Genomic DNA, 18856 nt, shown 5'->3' with positions numbered 1-18856 from the left:
CCCATGCCGAGACCTCCGCCCATGCCCAGGCAGCTGCCGCCGCCGCCGTAGCCCATCCCGCTGGAGCTGCTGACCACGGCTGCAGGGAGACAGAGCACACACCCGCTTTGGGGTCCTGCCGGCTCCCCAGGATGGGGGGACCTGGACCATCACCCCTGCGGCAGGGGCTGAGCCAGCAGGGGTGGAAGGTGGGGGGATACTTACAGACGCTCACGGCTCCGACTCCCTCTCCAGCCAGCCTGGTGGGAGAGGGGAAAGTAAGCAATAATGCCAAAGCATAGACAACATACAACATTAGCCACAGAGACCATCTAATTAGACTTTTTTTGGCCTTCAGTAGGGCTTGTCCGCTGGTGGGACATGTCTGTATGAAAGGTAATAATGCTCATTTTTATTACTGCATCAGGTGCCAAGTGGTGGAGAAACTAATATTTCCCTACAAAGCTCATGATTTAAAACAATCCCTCTCTCTGCCCTTGTTTTACACCACTTGGTGCTCGAGCCTCTTGGGGTGAGCTGTCTCTATGAGCCCAAGGAATGTGCCCTGCTCTGAAGAGCAGCACACGACAGGTCCATGTGCTTCCCCCACCTGCTCTCCTCGCCCTCCAGCAGCTTTCTGTAGGTCGCGATCTCGATGTCCAGGGCCAGCTTGACGTTCATCAGCTCCTGGTACTCACGGAGCTGCCGGGCCAGGTCAGCCTTGGCCTTCTGCAGGGCATCCTCCAGCTCAGCCAGTTTGTTCTTGGCATCCTTGAGGGCCAGCTCCCCGCGCTCCTCCGCCTCGGTGATGGCTGCTTGGAGGTTGGCACACTGAAAGTAAGGAAAACAGATAGTTGATTATCCTGGGCTACCCTAAATTGCTCTCCTGGTATTGCTCTTGTATTGTAGATGCTGGCTGGTGGCTCCCAGGATGGCACTGACAGCTCCTGGCTGCAGCCACGCTCCTGTTCCCCAAGAAAAGCAGACACCAACATCGCTGCTTCGCTACACACCTTTGCTGGGGGAGCTTGGTAGCTCACAAGTTGCTTCTAGAGCAAGAAAGCAACTGTCACAGCACATCCTTGCTCTGAGATGACCTTCTCTGGTGAGCAAAGACAGGGGTGGCCATGCCCTCCTTAGTGCAGAGGGAAGGCCTGGCCGTCCAGCCCTGCTCCAGCCCCAGGAGCTGGCTCTGCCGCGCCTGGCCACCATCACCTCCTGCCTGCCTCCCGCCACGCAGCGTCTACTCTGCAGGAGAATCCCCCTCCTACCTGTTTCTTCACGCTCTCGATCTCATTCCGCAGCCTCTGGACCATCCGGTTGATTTCTGAAATTTCTATCTTGGTGTTACGCAGGTCGTCACCGTGTCGCCCGGCAGAGACCTGGAGTTCCTCGTACTGGTATGTAGAAAGGAGGAGAGCACCGGTGAGGCACCACGGGGCTGAGGGCAGGGTGAGGGGACTTCAGGGCACAAAGTGCGGGTCTGGATGCGGGTTAAGTGTGGGGGACAACATTCCTCTGAGCAACCTGCCCATGCAACAGCAGCATGTGCCTCTAGTGATCAGTATATGCTAAGGCAGCAGCTATTTCATTGCGTAGAGCACCTGTGCATTGTCGCCTACTGTTGAGAACCTGGGAGGGAAAGAGTGCACTGTGTCTAAGGCCAGGCTGCCAGTGACTCCTTGTGAGCCCAGGGTCAAGGCATTTAAGCATCTTGTCCCTTGGTTTCACTGCAAGGAATGTAAGGCTGGTCAACAGTAGCGCTCCACAAGCCAACACTGGGGATCTGTGTGCAAGAGCCTATTGTAACACGCAGAGAAAACAAATGAACCTCCAGTGTAATGCTGTGATCCTTCCGCCATTAGTGCTGCCCCCCATGGTTACCCACCTTGTTTTGGTACCAAGCCTCCGCCTCAGCCCGGCTCCGGTTGGCGATGTCCTCGTACTGCGCTTTGACCTCCGCAATGATGCTGTTGAGGTCCAAGTTACGGTTGTTGTCCATGGACAGGACCACAGAGGTGTCGGATACTTGCTGCTGCATCTGGGACAATTCCTGCAGAAGATGCAAAAAATGAAGTTAATGGTCTGGTATTTGTGGTGGAAACCACGCAGACAAGAGGTGGCTTGAGAGCTCTCCCCACTGAGACTTTTTTTTCTCATTTCCCCCGCCTCTGTCTCTAACTATCTACCCTTCTCCATCTTATGCCTGCATTGTAATTTCAAAAAGGCAGTGACCACCTTCTCTTTTACCACCGTACAGCACTGAGCGTGGTGGCTGGAGATCTGGGAGGAGGAGAACTGAACAGCAGGGAGCTGGGGAGGATGCTGTCACGGAGGCCAACTGCTTACCGCTTCGTAAAGAGCTCTCAGGAAGTTAATTTCATCTGCCAGCGCATCTGCTTTGGCCTGCAGCTCGACCTTGTTCATATAAGCACCATCCACATCCTAAAGAAAAGAAAACCAAAGATGAAACCGCAAGCCAAAGTGGCTTCAGGACACCAGTGGGACCATCTCTCTGCTTCCAGGTCTGTTATTCCTTAGGCTTCTTTTTATATTGCTATGATCAAGGTATTTCTTTTTTAATATAAGGTCGGACATTTACTGTGAACCAGAACCAGGCTCTTAGGCAGAGAGCAAAGCTCTGACTCACAGGGATGTGACCAGGGACAGAGTTAACCAGAGCCACAGAAGGCCAGATGGTTCGGCCCGGCAACCAGAGGAGATATCTTCAGAAATCAGGGCTGCTCCATTGGCACGGCAAAGGCTCTGCCCATCCCTGGCCCCAGGAGGACCCAGCCCTTACGCCTCGATGCACCGGCATCGAATCCTGACCCAACAGTGAGGCTGGAGGACCCCAGCGCCCATCCGCTTTGCTTGAACTCTGTGCATGCGAGTTCATTTCAATGTCTGTCCCATAACTCCCAGTTCACTCACCTTCTTGAGGACCACGAACTCGTTCTCCGCACCAGTGCGCCGGTTGATCTCATCTTCATATCTGTTCGGATAAAAGAGTGAGAGGGTTTTGATGGGAATGAAGAGCAAAACCATCATGGGAGGCAGAGATGGGACCACTCCAGTCCCAAATCCTTGGTTGTGGCTGACAGATATATTCCTTACTCCCGTCTGTCTACAGTCCAGAGCAAAGCCGATGATCGCTGACTCTGAACCTGCAAGACTCCATGGTGTGAGTAGTCCCAGCTAAAATGAATAGATTTTTATCACTGCCCTTAAAGTCAAGCTCATAGAGAAATGTGTGCAGGATCAGAGCCCGTTTCGGCAGGAAGCAGGAACAGACGTTCTCGGTGACCTTTGCCCAAAGGAAAGTTATACAAAAGGTTTTCAACAAAGCTGCATTGCAATACCTACAAATATATAATAACGTAACTATTTGATATTTGATATTATAATAATGCTAATGGCTCGGAATAACCCGCTGCAGCATTTAATTAAAAAAAAAAAAAAAAAAAAAAAAAAAAAAAATGTGATTCTTTAGCCATGGTTGTGCAAGAGGAGATCATTATGCCTCAGACTGTGTTTCTGTGGAACTTTTTATGGCTCTGAGCAACATCCTCTCATCAGATAATCAGGGCAGGGCTTAGCTAGAAAGTAGACAAAACATGTAGGCTCTTGAGGCAAAGACCTGGATTTTAAAGGCAGGTTTGAGCCAGTCCTCTAACTAATATTGGCAGAAATATCCCTGCAGATGCATCTCCGAGTGGACATGGGAAGAAATAGAAATGAGCCAGTGGACTGAAAACCAATCCCAGACTTGAAACAAAATGCACTCTCTTTCCCAGGCAGTAGCTCCGAACTCCAGACGATATAATTTGTCATTTTTGGCCAGATCAGTATTTCTAAAAGCCCATAATACACATCGAGACCTGAAAGGCGCCCAAGTACAACATACCAGAAGCTATGTCAGTTCACCCTGTCAGCTCTAAGTGCCATCTCCCCATCCCCGCCCAAAAAATCTCTCTTCACATGCTCAACTATCTAATACAAACCTATTTCAGGTCTCCAAGGTGTTTTTCTCAAATTTGCACTTGGCCAGATCTGGTTGAATACGGGAGAGATTGTTCTACCAGACTACAGTCAACTAAAAATGAATGGCCTCGCCCCCCCAAAAAAAGCAACTAAATGTCCCGTAGAGTCATCAGGTGCAGACTGGCATGTCCCACCTCCGCTGGACACCTTATCTCAGGAGGGGATTAATTTGCTTCCCCAGGGAAATAATTTTCTTTGACAAGTCAGAGGAAAGAGCTGAGCATCCTTCACGTGGTCAGAGCTGAGCGGGGGTGAGCGCACGCGGGTCGCCTGGGGCCCTCTGGAAAGGCGGGGATTTCCTTTGCAAGAAGAGAAACGGGGGATTTGGGAGCTGGGAGTTTACGTCAATGTTTCATTCCCTTTTTGTATGTCCATACACTCATGTGTTACGTTTTTTTTTTTCCGTCTCCAGGTGTATTATTTTAGGAGACTCAAAGGATCAGACCATGACCTCCCTTACACTGGAGCAGCTTCCCGCGGGTGCGTGGATGCTGTGCTAAACGCCGCTCCCGCAGACGTAGCTAGAGGTAATTCTAAGACCAAGTTTTGCTTTTATATGTTCATTTTGCAAACTGGAAGAGGAACACAGTGCAAATGCAAAGGTGTGCGCCAGCGAGCATGAACCGCCTGCCCTGATTTTCCCGTTTGTTAATCATTTATGCTACAGAACACGATTTCTTACTTGTTCTTAAAGTCTTCCACCATGTCCTGCATGTTCCTCAGTTCAGAGTCCAAGCGTCCCCTCTCCCCTAGAAGACTGTCTAGCTGCCGCCTGAGGTTGTTGATGTAAGCTTCAAAAAGGGGCTCAAGAGATTTCCTGGTAACGGTGTGACCTTGCTCTTGGAGGAGGCTCCACTTGGTCTCCAGCACTTTGTTCTGCTGCTCCAAAAAGCGCACCTGGGGAGAAACAAAACAGGCACATGCTGAAGCCCAAGCGAACAACGCACAAAAAATTCCGCTGCCAGGAAAAGGGGGGATCATGCAACACAGGGAAAAAAAGAAAAAAAAAAAAAAACAAACCACCCCCCCCAAAAAAAACCCAACAGTCAAGAGATGCTGGGACACTTGCGGTCAAATTATTTGGATCTTCTGACTTAGGGCACCGGATCCTCAAAAGTATCAAAAGCCTCTAAGATGTTTAGCAAGATTTTTCAAGAGCTATTAAGCAGGGTAAGCACCTCTGGGTCCTTCTCCCCCCACTAGATGCTCAGCCCACCTTTACTGGTTTAAACTGGTGTTATCCCATTGAGTTGTGTAGAGCTTTGCCATTTTGCAACAAGCAGAAGATCCATCAAGCCTCCGGGATGTTTTTTTTACAGGGAGGAGGGGGATTTACTTTTTCAATAAAATAAGATGCTGAAAAACTCATCCTTTCAAAGAAGAAACATAAGACAGTTCTCAGCCAAACCCATGCTGGTTTTTTGTCTGGGATCGGTTCAGGCAAGCCCCTAAATCCAAAGGAAGATTCTTCCTGTTATTTTTTCCCGAGGCAACTGATAATATGCATGGCTTGATGTTTAAGACCAAACTCTCACCTTGTCGATGAAGGAGGCAAATTTGTTGTTGAGGGTCTTGATCTGCTCCCGCTCCTGTGTCCGCACCTTCTGGATTTCCGGGTCAATGTCCAGCTTGAGGGGTGCCAGGAGGCTCTGGTTGACGGTCACTTCGTGGATGCCACCAGGTGGGCAAACAGGGAACCCGGGGCCACCTCGACTATTTGGATGTCCCAGCCCAAATCCACTGCCCAGCCCATAGCCGCCACCACCACCAGCTCCTCCTAAGCCAAAACCAGCGCCTGCTCCACCACCATAGCCAAGACCAAACCCAGCTCCTCCACCAAAGCCGTATCCACCACCGGCTCCACTCCGTAGACCTCCACCGACTGAGCTGTAGGAAATTCTTTTGCTTCCACCTAGGTTATAGAGACTTCTGCTGCCGAAGCCACCACCAGCTCCAAAGCCTCCTCCACCTCCGGCTCTTCCTCCTCCAACTCTGGAGACAGAGACAGAGCTAAAACTGCTTCTGGCACCACTGCCACCTCCTACGATAGCAGAGCCTGAGCTAAAGCCCCTCATGCCCCCTCCAGTAGATGATCTGAAAGAGATCCGACTCATGGTGGCTTGTTCAATTGGAAACGCAAAGAGCAGGAGAGGGGAAAAAAAAAAAAAAAAGCTGGTGAATAAAAGCTGCGCAGCAGGAAAGGAGCAGAGGGCAATGGAGACAGAAACCCCTGTGTTGGGAGAGCTTGGGAGCCTCCTCTTTTATCTGCTTGGAAAACTTGGCACGGGAATTCAGAACTTGACGTGCCTTGCAGCAACTTGCCTTGTCAAACACACCTAGGCTACGGCGAGGCTCTGAAAAATGCATTGTTTGCAGGCAAGAAAGTAACGGAGTGAGGGAGCTCCCCCCTCTACCAAAGCCTGCCGCTCTGAGTCATGAAATTAGAATTGAATGGGACGACTCGCTGAGGTCTGCACTCAGGGACAGGATGCAACATGATTCTCCCAAGACCCTGGGAGCTGGTTTTCCTTAGGCAAGCCAAAGGCTTGCTCGCCTGAGTAAAGTTCCTTGCACCGAAGCTTTTGCAAGGTGAAATTTAGGGTTTAACACACTGCGCAGCAAGCAGGGCAGCAGAAATCGGGGCTTTTCCAAGGCTGCCAGCTCTGGGACTGGCTTGGGAAAGGTGGGGCTGAGGGTAGTTTTACTTATCAGTGCAGCTCTTTGGATTTCTTTCAGGAAAGGGATCTGAGTGATCACAGGTTTGCAGAGATGAGCTGAGTGGAAGTTGTCTTGTGGCGGTATTTTCGGGGATCTTACAAAAAATTTGTCATCCCTCATTGTGGGGGAAACTGAGGAATGAGTTGGCATGGCTTTCAAAGAGAACAAGTAAATCCCTTTTCCAAAATAAAATAACATTCAATAGTACTACGAGACTTATCAAATAGTTATTAAAAAGATGCTGGAAATGATTGCTCTTCTTTTGAATCTCCTTGTCAGGCTCAGGGTTCAAAAGCTCCCTGTGAAGTGGTATTTTTATCACTTTTTTTCCACCCCCCTGTTTTTAACCGGCAGTTTCCACGTCATTGTTGGCTCTCCAAGATGTTCTGTGAAGGGGAATTCACCCACTTTTCCTCCAGCTCCTGGCACCCCCCTTCCTCACTCTGCTGTGATCGTTCAGTCGGAAAATTTTTCTAAAGTAGCCTTTGCCTCTTGATCTTGGGCTCTTGGATGAACCCTCACCCAGGAGCTTCGAGCTGCACGATGAGGCTAGGTCGTGCTTTAGGATGGTGTAAAGGCAGAAGAGATGGGGGGCTCTTCTCTTGTGTCCATGAAGAGCTGGACACAGGTTACAAGAGAAGATACCCGCTCCCTCCCACCCAAAATAATTCTGCAAACTGGATTCTGCCCAGCCACATCCTTGTGCCGTCAAGGTTACCCACCTCAGCCAGGTTGTATGGTAGATAAAATAATAGCGCAGGGCAGAGAGATGAAACCCTGAGCAGATAAATCAAAAATATTCTCTAAATCGGCTACGTGAGCAATGAGTAGAGGAACCTGATCCAAAACGAGCAGCTCAAGGGTATCTGCTGCATCTCGTAGCTTGTTTCTGTTGATGTGTTTCCAACTGCCGTTTTCTCCGTCTGGGAACTTGAAAGAACCTGAGCAGAAGGGTTTTTTTTGTTGTTTTGTTTTGTATCGGGTTTTTTTCTCGTTGCAATCAGAAGAAGCCAGCGCTCACTACCATCATCTCCCCAAGCCCTCCTGTGGCTGCTTATTGCCAATCGTGTGAGTCACGGGCACCCGCAGCGCCTTCGGGCGAGCTATGGGGAAGCCGATCCTTGGACGGGCTGTTGCAAGGCACCCTCCGCGGGAAGGGAGAAGCTGGGCGGTAGCAAGGGGGTGCTCTCGCCTCGGGAGTGGAGACACGGGAACATCCTGGGTGCTGGAAACGCAGAGTTTCGCAGGGAAAACTGCACCCACGCTCCCACGTCCAGAAGCAACGAACATCCCCCCCGACACACACCCACCCTTCAGAGCTGAGGCACAGCAGCAGGTAACCTCATTAGTAACACCACTGGGGTTATGCTGACAGGGAAAATAAATTATTTCTGCTAGAAGCATTGCAGATGTATGGAGATTTGCTTTCCCGAGCCTGCAGATGTGAACTGGCACATGTGTGCCAGATCCTGTGGATGGTGGCCAGGCAGCGAGCCTGCCTTTGACTTCCAAAGAGCTATGCAAAGTCACACCTGGGAACCAGAGCACAGCCTGCGAGAGTTTTAATTAAAGCGAAGAGAAAGGGTTCGTGTTGAAGGCAGTCATTACCTCCCCAGCTCTTCTAGGAAAGCCTGTTGCTGCAGACAACAGTAATTAAGTGGAACATTACAAAGGATTTAGAAGTGTAAAGCAAATGATGGTTTAGGCACCAAAACAAGGGAAACTCTTGCAGGATCTCTCAGTCCCACACAGTTTCTCCGCTTGGCTTGTGTCACTCACACAGGCACCGTCCTCCTGAGGCTGCTCAGGGCTGTGTTTGTCCCCCTCGGACAGGAAAGTTGCCTGCAGAAAGTTTGGGAAGCAGGATTTGCTGCGGGGGGGTTGCCTGGAGGGTGGTGGGTGGGCTGGGGACGCAGAGCAGAGGGAGGCGGAACGGGGCCAGCTGAGATGTGTGCAGGAGCTCAGCTGCCCGCGAGCACCACTTCTGGACTCTTATTGGCATTTTTTTTTTTTTTTCAGCGCAGGCTGGAATAAAGACATTAAAAACTTTTAAGGTTAGTTAAGGTTAGGTTGTCATTACCTGTATTAATTCCTCACACCCGTGCTGTGTAATTCAGCATTTGCACAGGCGAGTACAGAAAACGAGGTGACTCAGAGTTTATTTTTAACCTTTGCTAACTTTTGGCCTGTGCGTCTGCAACACCCTCTGCCACAGCAGGGGCCGAGGAGTTGGGTTTTGTCCTCAGACTTTGGTGCTTCGTGCTGCAGCTCCTGCGATTTTCTGGGTGAAGGGAGATTTGACGCTCCCGTGTTTCGGTGCGTCTGGGTTTCACTGAGGTTTTGCTCAAGCACTTGTAAACCTGCTGGGCTTGGCGTGTACTTGCTTGCTCTTTCCCGTTTGCTGCACCGAGTTACATAAAGCCGGGATGCTGAGAGGTCAGGGAAGAGCCAAGCGTCTGACTCTTTGAAATGCAATAAGGTCTGAGTATGTGTCTGAGGGTTTTGCTTTTTTTTCCCCCCTTTTTCATTCTCTTTTTGCCATGACGGCTGACCAAAATGCCTGCATCGGTTGGTGAGTTGCTCTGTTCCAGCTCACCGAAACCCATCGTCAGTCTAGATTGTCCTGATAAAATCCTCCCCCAGAACTCTCTATAAGCGTCGTTCTTTTACAAAAGCAAAAATTAAACACTGGGGTTTTGCCTGAGCTGGCAGAGCTGTGCAAAACTCTCCCTTCCATGGAAGAAAAACTTTTGGATTAACCCAAATCATATGTTAAGAAAGTAATACTGATTTTTTTTTTTTTTTGCCACCCTCCTTCTCCTTTCCTCTGATTCTTCAATTTGTTTTGGGACAACTGATTTCAAACTTTTCATTACAACTTTATCAGAATTTGGAAACTTCTCCCCCACAGTAAAGCAAAATCCCCCTCCAGCTCACTCTGCTGAAGGTTAGGAACAGTTAATGACGTCGGTTCTCTTTTAGAATAAAAAGATGTAGGAATAAATAAATTACAATCCAGTTTTATTGGGCACATTCCAAAAAGAGAGAGAGGAAGGAAAACACTGTCATATCACTATCACTGAAGTATAAAAAGCTGCAATTTTTTAAAATTTATTTTTAATGGTATTTTCACAAAACCGAAAAGACAAGTTGGAAGGCTGGAGAGGTCAATTCCATCAGAAAGGGGAAAGTAGATTTGGGGCACTGGTGTGCCTTTGGGCTCCTGCTCCCGATCGCCTCGTTTCCCGTGTGCCGGGCTGAAATCTGACTGCACTTCTGAGTTTACCAAATGTCTTTCTTTTCATACAGAAACCTAGTGGAGATGCTGAAATACCCCCAAGGAGAAGTGTGGACATGGCCCTTCGGGCAGTTTTTTCAGTGCAACTTCCACTGTCTCAGACTTTCGCCTCGACTGCTGCTACTGCAACAGTGGGGAAAGGCAGAGAGACTCGGACTGTGGGATTGATTTTGACTTTTTTTTTTTTTTTTTTTTTAAGCCATTCCGACAAAACCTAGCACGAGACAGGACAGCAACCCAATTTAACTGCACGCACCGATCTTGCTTTTGAAGAGCTCTCTGCCTCGGTTATTATTTAGAATTTTAAAATCCTATCATTTAGAAAACAAGCCCTTTTCCATATATTTTTGATCAGTCACTGATGGCTTCTCTGACAAAATACATCCGCGAGATTAAATGCAAGGTGCCACTATGGGCAAACTTCCATTTAAGAAAAGGAAGGACAGGAATGGAAGGGTAGTTTGGGCTTCCTTTTAGATAAGCTCATTGCAAGTGGAATCCACAGCCCTGTGGGTGGTACTTTTCAGAAGAAGGCATCTGAGATTGCTTTCCTAATATTCTGAGCCACTGGCCAGGCTTGTGTGCCTGACTTCACACAGCTGCCGTGCTCAGCACATCTGGAAGAAACACGGTTTTTCAAGCTCAGCTGTGAAAAGAGGGATTTCCCGTCACACTCGAGTGACTCAGAAGTGACTCCCAATGGGCTCTGTGCTCCCATAATAAGGGATTTTAAGAGGGGTCCCACACTTGCAAACCACTGCCTGGGATCTTCCAGCAACCTCCTGGGATATTTCTACATAGCAGAAAAATAACCCACATCTCTGATAAAGATGAGTTGCTTAGCTTGACGCAGTGAGTTTGGTTCATCCCAGCAGTGAAGGCAAAGTGGGCTGAACTGAAAGCAAGTTCCCAGCCCATCCCTGGGCTTCTCTGAGCCAGAACTGAGCTAAAACCCCCGAGTTATTGCCTCTTCCCTGCTATTTGATCTGCCTTAGCTGATGGCTGTCACAATTACAAACAAGCTGCTCAGCCTCATTAAAAGCAAACAAACAAAAACCCCACAATTCCCCAGTCAGAAAAATCACTTAGGCCCTTGTTTTCCTTTTAATCCTGTTTCGGGTACTTTGAGATCTGGTTAACACGTGCTCCACTGCTTTTCTTGAACTGTGATCCAAATGCTTAAGAACTACGGAGGGAGGAGCCGGGGCAGAGGTGGGTGGAGGGGATGGCGGTGTGCAGGAGCAGTGTGGGAGCGGTGGGTTTGGGGAGGGTCTGGTGTCGGTTTTACTCAGGCTGTGTAGCATTCTTCAGGCTTTGGCTTTTTATGCTCTTTTTGCTGGAGGAGGTTTTAGAGACGATTTTCACACCTGGGTTGGTGCCTTTTGCACTTCCAGAGCTGAAATTCCCTCCACTGGTGCTCAGACCGCTGCCGCCACCTCCTCCGTAGCCAAGACCACTTGCAGTGCTGAGACCGCTGCCTCCTCCGTATCCACCTCCGAGACCACCACCCCCCCCGAGTCCAAGTCCTCCTCCACTTCCAAAGCTGTAGCCTCCACCACCGCCACCTCCTCCAAGACCAAAACCGCTTCCGCCTCCTCCTCCAAGACCAAAACCGCTTCCGCCGCCTCCTCCGCTGAGGCTCAGTCCACCAAATCCTCCTCCAAACCCAGCCCCACCAGCCATGCCAGAGTTTGAGCTGATGACAGCTGCAAGAAAAACCAAAAGGTTGGACATCTGCTTGGCAGTCACCCAGTTGCAGAAAGCACCATCATCAGGACCTTGACCCACAGGGCTTGACCCAAATTCTGTCCCCTGTGCAAGCCACTGGCACTGGTGAAGGGCCCTGAACGTCTTGTATTGGGCAAAACCTCCCTTTTCCCAAGGTTGATCACAGCTTCTGTTCCCAATGGGCCCAAAGCAAGACAAGTGCTGCAATACTTACAATAGCTGATGGGGTTGAGTCCCTCTCCACTGAGCCTGTTGGAGGGCAGATAAAGGGGAGGTTAGAGCAAAAGGAAAGAGACAGGCAAGAGGAACAACTGCTGGCAAGGGGCAAAGCGACAGTCGCTATTATTCCTGCAGGGATTTTGCCCCTACCTGCTCTCCTCGCCCTCCAGCAGCTTCCTGTAGGTCGCGATCTCAATGTCCAGGGCCAGCTTGACGTTCATCAGCTCCTGGTACTCTCGGAGCTGCCGGGCCATGTCAGCTTTGGCCTTCTGCAGGGCATCTTCCAGGTCAATTATCTTTGCCTTGGCATCTTTGAGGGCCAGCTCCCCGCGCTCCTCGGAGTCTCCGATGGCTGTCTGCAGGGTGGCACACTGCAAGAGGAGCGATTGGGACTCCTAAATGCTGCTTGTCTTTTGGGGTAAGAGTCCCCCAAGGAAGAAAACCATTCTGCTTGGGGGGAGTGTTAATGAAGAAAGTTATGGCTGAAGTCGTTCACCCATAGCTAACACTGCTGGAGTTGAAATGCCAGCCTGGCAAGAATGATTTAATACGTGTGACAGCCCGGTGCCGTTTTCAGGAGAGAGTTCAACATGTTTAATGAGATGCATCATACTCAGTGGCTGCTAAATTCCCCCCTCAGCAAAGCAGAGCTGTGGTGCTAAGGGACCACACAACGGGGCTCCACAGGCTCCTTTTGCCGTTCATACCTGATTCCTCGTGTTCTCTATCTCCGACCGGATCCTCTGGATTAGCCGGTTGAGCTCAGAGATTTCCCCCTTTGTGTTGCGCAGGTCGTCCCCGTGCTTCCCAGCTGTGGCCTGCAGCTCCTCAAACTGAGGTTCAGAAGGAAGAATAAACCATCTGAGATGTCCAGGTGGACACGACGTGTCTCAAACAGCCTCATATAGGGACAGTAGTAATTTCCCCCAGAAACGCATGCATGGCATCTATGGGTCTGTTCACCTTGGTTTGGTACCAAGCCTCCGCCTCGGCCCGGCTCCTGTTGGCGATGTCTTCGTACTGAGCTTTGACTTCAGCTATGATGCTGCTGAGGTCCAGGTCCCGGTTGTTGTCCATGGACAGAATGACAGCGGTGTCGGACACTTGTGCACTGAGCTGAGCCAGCTCCTGCGGGAGAACACACAGGATCCCGGCCCGCTGCACTTACCTTCCCAGGTGCCATGAATGGCAGCAGTCACTGCCCAGGGGGTGACACGGGACAGAAATCGGGGGAGGAGGGTGTCTGTACCGCATCGTAGAGGGCTCGGAGGAAATTGAGTTCATCGGTCAGGGCATCCACCTTGGCCTCCAGCTCCACCTTGTTCATGTAAGCAGCATCCACGTCCTGGAAAAGAGCAACCATGGGGACATCTGCAGCACCTGGTACCTCTTCTTGGCCAAGATCTGGCCAAGCCTGGAGGTGAGGCTGCCCCGTCCCCTGCTGCGGTGGTGCTGCCTGACTGGAGAAGCTGTGCTGGGCACATCCCCCTTGGAAGAACACCAGGAGCGCATCTCTTGGCCAGAAGAAGTACTGGGTGTAAGTTTGGTGGCGGGTAAGGGCCATTCGGCCGTTGTACCTGGGGTTCCTGGCACTACTGCCCATCTTTGCCTCTACACGATCTGTTTTGCCCAGGCAAGCATGTGTGTATGTTGTGAGACAGGAATGGGACAAGAATTTATTTCCATCCTCCAAGCCCTTCCATTCCTTTCCCCCAAAACCACAATCCAAATGACAGCTGGATGAGGATGAGGATGCAGCTCCATGAGATCTCCCATCCTCTAGGACATTCCCAACCTGTGCAGCAGTTCGGTCTAGCTCAGCATCCATAACACCTCCCGTCTCACCCACCTTCTTCAGCACCACAAATTCATTCTCCGCTGCTGTGCGTCGGTTGATTTCCTCTTCGTATCTGCAGGGATAAAGAGAAAGACATACTGTATCCTACCTCCGCAGGCAGAAAAGTTGTAGGGGTAGGACTGCAAGGTTTTCTGGGCTGGGTATGGTGTTTTCCTGGAAACTGCCCAAATGAAATTTGTGGGAATCCCATTTCTCAAATGATTGAAACAACATTTTGACACAATGGAGATGGAACAAGGAGGGGAAAACTGGGTTTGATTATTTTCCTTTGCAAGTGTCATCACAAGGTGTTGTGTCCTGGCTGAATCTGGCTGTTCTGATTAGAAAAATGTCAATGGATCACCTTTCTGCTCCTGTTGAGGAAGAGGGGGGGTTCTGCAAAGAGAGAGACTCGCAGGAGTGGTATATCAGAATGGGATTAGTTAGGGCTAGAGCACAGACTGGAGAGACTTTTTTTTCCCTTTCCCATAGAAAGTTTGATGAATATCTCAGGCTAGATGTTTGACCTTCAGAATTTAAGCGAGATTAACCCTACTGCCTAACGCATCCTGTTTCACCCCAGGGTGCCTGGATGTGCCGGTAACAGGCCCTCACTTGTTCTTGAAGTCCTCAACGAGGTCTTGCATGTTCTTCAGTTCCCCGTCCATGCGTCCTCTCTCGTTGAGCAGGTTGGCCAGCTGCCGCTTCAAGTTGTTGATGTAAGCCTCGAAGAGTGGGTCCAGATTGCTTTTGCCTGAGCTGTTTTTTTGACCTTGGTCCTGCAGGAGGGTCCATTTGGTCTCAAGCACCTTGTTCTGCTGCTCCAGGAAGCGAACCTGAGCATTGGGAAGCAGAAGAGGCTTAGCAGAAGATGCCGGTGGCCAGTCATCAGCAACTGGGCCTGATGCACAAACCATGGAAATCCCAAACCAGGAGCACTAAATCCAGCTGTGAATATCCTCCAGGTTATCTAGGGCTGTGTTAGCCCATCCAGTAGCTAAGCCCTCAGTGGACAGTTCTCTTCAGAGACAATTTAGTTTAGCAAGCCAATGAGCAATCATTAGAAAATGTGGGTTCAGCTCTTTCATCACTTGCTTTCTTTAACATCCTTTGGGTTTGTTTTTTTTTCTTTCTTTGTAAGAGATATTTATCTTCCTTCATTAAAGCTAAGATCTGAGTACTACAGGTTAAAAGACAAGTACTTAATTGCTCATTTATACTACATATTTACCCAAGTAAAAGCCAAGGAAGGACCTAAGCTGAGTCAATATAAAAAGGACTTCAGCTTGCAGGCAATAAAGCAGTAAGGACTAACACATCTGCTGCAATTCCCCACAGAGAGAGCCGGCTTAAGCAGCCAGATCTGGGCCTGAAACTGCCTTACTCCATTTGAGCTCATGTATCTTATCTCTCAGGCACAAAACCTGGATCTAATCGTCTTACTACTAGCTTCTAGCCTAATTTTCTGCCTTGTAACTGTTTAGAAGAACATTCTTTTTTGATTACTTTAATGAAGACGTGCAGATAGGAAACATGCAGTGGACTGTAGATCTATGAAGTTGTGGTTTTGTGGCTCCAAGACCGTCTCCCTCTCAACCACAATTCCACAGCACCTGATAAAGTCTTACCTTGTCAATGAAAGAAGCAAACTTGTTGTTGAGGGTCTTGATTTGCTCCTTCTCATCTTTTCGCACCTGATGGATGCTTGGATCTATCTCCAGGTTCAGCGGTGCCAGGAGACTCTGGTTGACAGTCACTTCTTGGATTGTACCAACTCCAGGTGGGCCACCACCAAATCCCACTGGGCTCCTGCCACTACCCAGCCCTCCACTGTATCCTCCCAGCCCTCCTACTCCGCCAAAGCCAAACCCACCACCTCCCTGTCCACCACCAAAGCCAAGCCCGCCAGCACCTCCACCAAAGCTGTATCCACCACCTCCACCACCGAGACCAAGTCCAAGACCACCACCAGCTCCACCACCACCAAGACCAAGACCACCACCAGCTCCACCACCACCAAGACCAAGACCACCACCACCACACCAAGACCAAGACCACCACCACCACCACCACCTCCCAGGCCAGCGCCACCACCAGCTCCACTCCCAAAAGCAGCTCGGAAGCTGCTTCCAACACCGATGGATATCCTCTTGCTACCGCCAAGGTTGTAGAGGCTCCTGCTGCCAAAACCGCCACCACCACCACCACCACCACCTCCTCCGATGAACCTTCCAAAACCTCCTCCACCTCCTCCAGAGCGTGCCATCGACATCGAACTAAAGCCAGCCCTGTGGCTGCTTGGAATAACTGCTGAGGCAGCGCTGTAAGATCTGCCTCCACCCCCCCCTCTCATGCTGTAAGTTTGCCGGTTCATTGCAGCAGGAGAAAACAGCCCGACACAGCAGAAAACAGAGCGCAGCTCTGATGGAAGGGAGCGCAGGATGCCCTTTATATCCCTCTGGGGATCTGGGCTTGGTTGCATGGAAGTCCAGTGATCAATTTAGTGCCTTCATGGTTTTGACGTGCCAGACAGCCAGCTGTCTTCTTGAAACTTGTTAAACACCGAGTGCACTCAAACACACCTATTGGAACCGGGGCGAATCTGCTCAGCTAGAAGAGTTATCTAACTCCCTGATTGTTGGCAGGGAGAGCTCAGCCTTAGTGCAAAACCTCTGTATGCTTGCAGGGATGTATTGTTTTATGTCCTGTTTCATGTCCTAGCTGTGAAGCAAAAGAAAATAAATTTAAAAGGGTGAAAGAAGAGAAATAGCTCCCCAGATACCCCTATGCTAATTACAAGATGCAGTAGATCAGTGTAGAGCTTGGTGGAGAGTCCTCTGAATTAACTGGAGTGAAAGGCAGTTAGAACAAGACGGCGAAATCTGAACAAAAATATTTTGTGGGGCTTCTTCATGTGACGACAGAGCGCAGGCGTGATGTTCACGAGGCCCGACGCCTCTTTCAGGGCTCTAATGTATCCAGCCTGCTTACTCACACTAGTTAGGCAGAGACCGTCAAGTTTGAGCTGAGTAGTGCAAAGAGGTCCCGATCCATGACTTTCCTCTGAGATACTGTTATTTAAATGTCACCTCAAATTTTGTCCATTTAGCATTAGGTATTTAGTCTTCGGCAGGTTTCCCAGGCTTCGTTTCTGGAGATACTGGCATCTCCAGAGGACAATTCCGTCCCACCCAGGGGTTGCTGTTGCAACGTCTCCAGCCAGCTGATGATCTGGTTGATGCATTTTCATCCCGATCTAAAAAAGCATTTCAGTGAAAAGAGGCAGATTTTCTGGAAAACACTTTGCCCAGATTTTTGAGATGGTATTATTTCCATATTAATATTAATATGTAATCAGTCTTGAGTTTCCCTCTGTGATTTCTTTTAAAGACCTCCAAACCTTTCCATTCAAAATGTTGCCAAAAGCTAAGATTTAACCAGCATGAAAAACACTCCCACAAATTCTCTTTATTTTACTTCCTGGAGTCCTTGGGAAAAAGAGCAAATTCAATAGGGTGTGGTGAACATTTTCTGGCATCCCAGACTTTGTGGAACTGTAATGTTTAGAGTATTTTATTCTTCATATTTAAGGGCCCGGTTCGTTTTCAACACGTTGCTGTGCTGGTGGCATTGCCCATGCTGTGTGCATGACTGGAGATTAAACATATTTGCAGGACAGGACTCCACATGCCCTTCAAAATGCATTCATGTGCCACAGTGCTACAAAACCATTAAGTAGGAGCTGAAATCCCACTGGCATCTCTGGAAGAAAAATTAAGCAGGTGCTTCGTGTTCTACTGAATACAGAAGACCAAATATCTGATTATCCATGGAGAAATGCTGCCAGGCAGGCTCAAACCGAGAGAGTTGGGCCACTCAGAATTTCCCATTGCAGCGTGAAATTCCTGGGTGGCTTGCTTCTTTTTGGAAAATGTTGGTCTGAATCTATCTGTGAGCACAGAATCAAACTGGTTTGGGTTGGAAGGGATCATAAAGATGATCTAGTCCCAAGCCTCTGCCCTGGGCAGGGCCACCTTCCCCCAGCCCAGGTTGCCCAAAGCCCCGTCCAACCCGGCCTTGAACCCTTCCAGGGAGGGGGCAGCCACAGCTTCTCTGGGCAGCCTGTGCCAGGGCCTCACCCCCCTCACAGGGGAGAATTTCTGCCTTAGATCTCGTCTAAATCTCCCCTCTCGGTTTAAAACTGTCACCCCTCATCCTACCCCAACCCCCGATCCAGAGTCCCTCCCCCCTTCCCTGCAGCCCCTTTCAGCCCGGGGGGGCCGCTCTAAGCTCTCCCCGGAGCCTTCTCTCCTCCAGCTGAACCCCCCAACTCTCCCAGCCTGTCCTCACAGGGGTGCTCCAGCCCCCCCAGCATCTCCGTGGCCTCCTCTGGCCCCGCTGGAGCAGGTCCGTGTCCTTCTGCTGTTGGTGCCCCAGAGCTGGACCCAGCCCTGCAGGGGGGTCTCCCAGAGCGGAGCAGAGGGGAGAATCCCCCCCTGGCCCTGTGCCCCCCCTGCTCTGGGTGCAGCCCAGCACACGGGGCCTTTCCGGGCTGCCAGCCCACACTGTGGGCTCATGTCCAGCTTCTCACGCACCAGTACCCCAAGTCCTTCTCCTTGGGGCTGCTCCCCATCCCCTCCTCGCCCAGCCTGGGTTTGTGCTTGGGGCTGCCCCCACCCACGGGCAGCTCCTTGCACTTGGCCTTGTTGAACTCCATGAGGTTTGCCCGTCCCACCCCTCCAGCCCGTGTCCAGGTCCCTCGGGACGGATCCCTCCCCTCCGGTGTGTCACCACACCACACAGCTCGGTGTCGCTGGTGAACTGAGGGTGCACTGGGTCCCACTGTCCATGTCCCCAACAAAGATGTTAAACAGCCCCAGCCCCACCCCGACCCCTGAGGAACACACTCGTCACCGCTCTCCACTCGGACATGGAGCCGTTGACCACAACTCTTGGAGTGTGACCATCCATCCAGTTCCTGATACACCGAGTGCTCCGTCCGTCAAATCCATGATGTCACTTGAAATTCATGA

General features: G+C 50.3%; 1 protein-coding gene across 1 annotated transcript in view; it reads right to left on the bottom strand.

Annotated features, from left to right (window-relative positions):
• LOC113491003 overlaps nucleotides 1-16300 on the bottom strand; it is a 17293-nt gene extending 993 nt beyond the window's left edge. Inside the window, exons 1-20 of the mRNA XM_026867621.1 lie at nucleotides 15918-16300; nucleotides 15452-15759; nucleotides 14439-14659; nucleotides 13836-13896; nucleotides 13236-13331; nucleotides 12950-13114; nucleotides 12694-12819; nucleotides 12137-12357; nucleotides 11982-12016; nucleotides 11452-11745; nucleotides 11328-11406; nucleotides 5559-6267; nucleotides 4706-4920; nucleotides 2914-2974; nucleotides 2329-2424; nucleotides 1868-2032; nucleotides 1251-1376; nucleotides 590-810; nucleotides 205-239; nucleotides 14-79 (exon numbers count right to left, since the gene is read on the bottom strand). Of these exons, the coding sequence (XP_026723422.1) occupies nucleotides 14-79; nucleotides 205-239; nucleotides 590-810; nucleotides 1251-1376; nucleotides 1868-2032; nucleotides 2329-2424; nucleotides 2914-2974; nucleotides 4706-4920; nucleotides 5559-6267; nucleotides 11328-11406; nucleotides 11452-11745; nucleotides 11982-12016; nucleotides 12137-12357; nucleotides 12694-12819; nucleotides 12950-13114; nucleotides 13236-13331; nucleotides 13836-13896; nucleotides 14439-14659; nucleotides 15452-15759; nucleotides 15918-16197 (3580 nt within the window). The 5' untranslated portion in view covers nucleotides 16198-16300. The remainder of the gene's footprint in view (nucleotides 1-13; nucleotides 80-204; nucleotides 240-589; nucleotides 811-1250; nucleotides 1377-1867; nucleotides 2033-2328; nucleotides 2425-2913; nucleotides 2975-4705; nucleotides 4921-5558; nucleotides 6268-11327; nucleotides 11407-11451; nucleotides 11746-11981; nucleotides 12017-12136; nucleotides 12358-12693; nucleotides 12820-12949; nucleotides 13115-13235; nucleotides 13332-13835; nucleotides 13897-14438; nucleotides 14660-15451; nucleotides 15760-15917) is intronic.
• Between the last annotated feature and the right edge of the window lie 2556 nt (nucleotides 16301-18856).

The sequence above is a fragment of the Athene cunicularia genome, unplaced genomic scaffold (assembly GCF_003259725.1).
Source record: "Athene cunicularia isolate RWA unplaced genomic scaffold, athCun1 chrLGE22_part1, whole genome shotgun sequence".
Lineage (NCBI taxonomy): Eukaryota > Metazoa > Chordata > Aves > Strigiformes > Strigidae > Athene > Athene cunicularia.
Note: the sequence above shows the minus strand (reverse complement) of the source record. Positions and strands in the feature narration are given on the sequence as shown.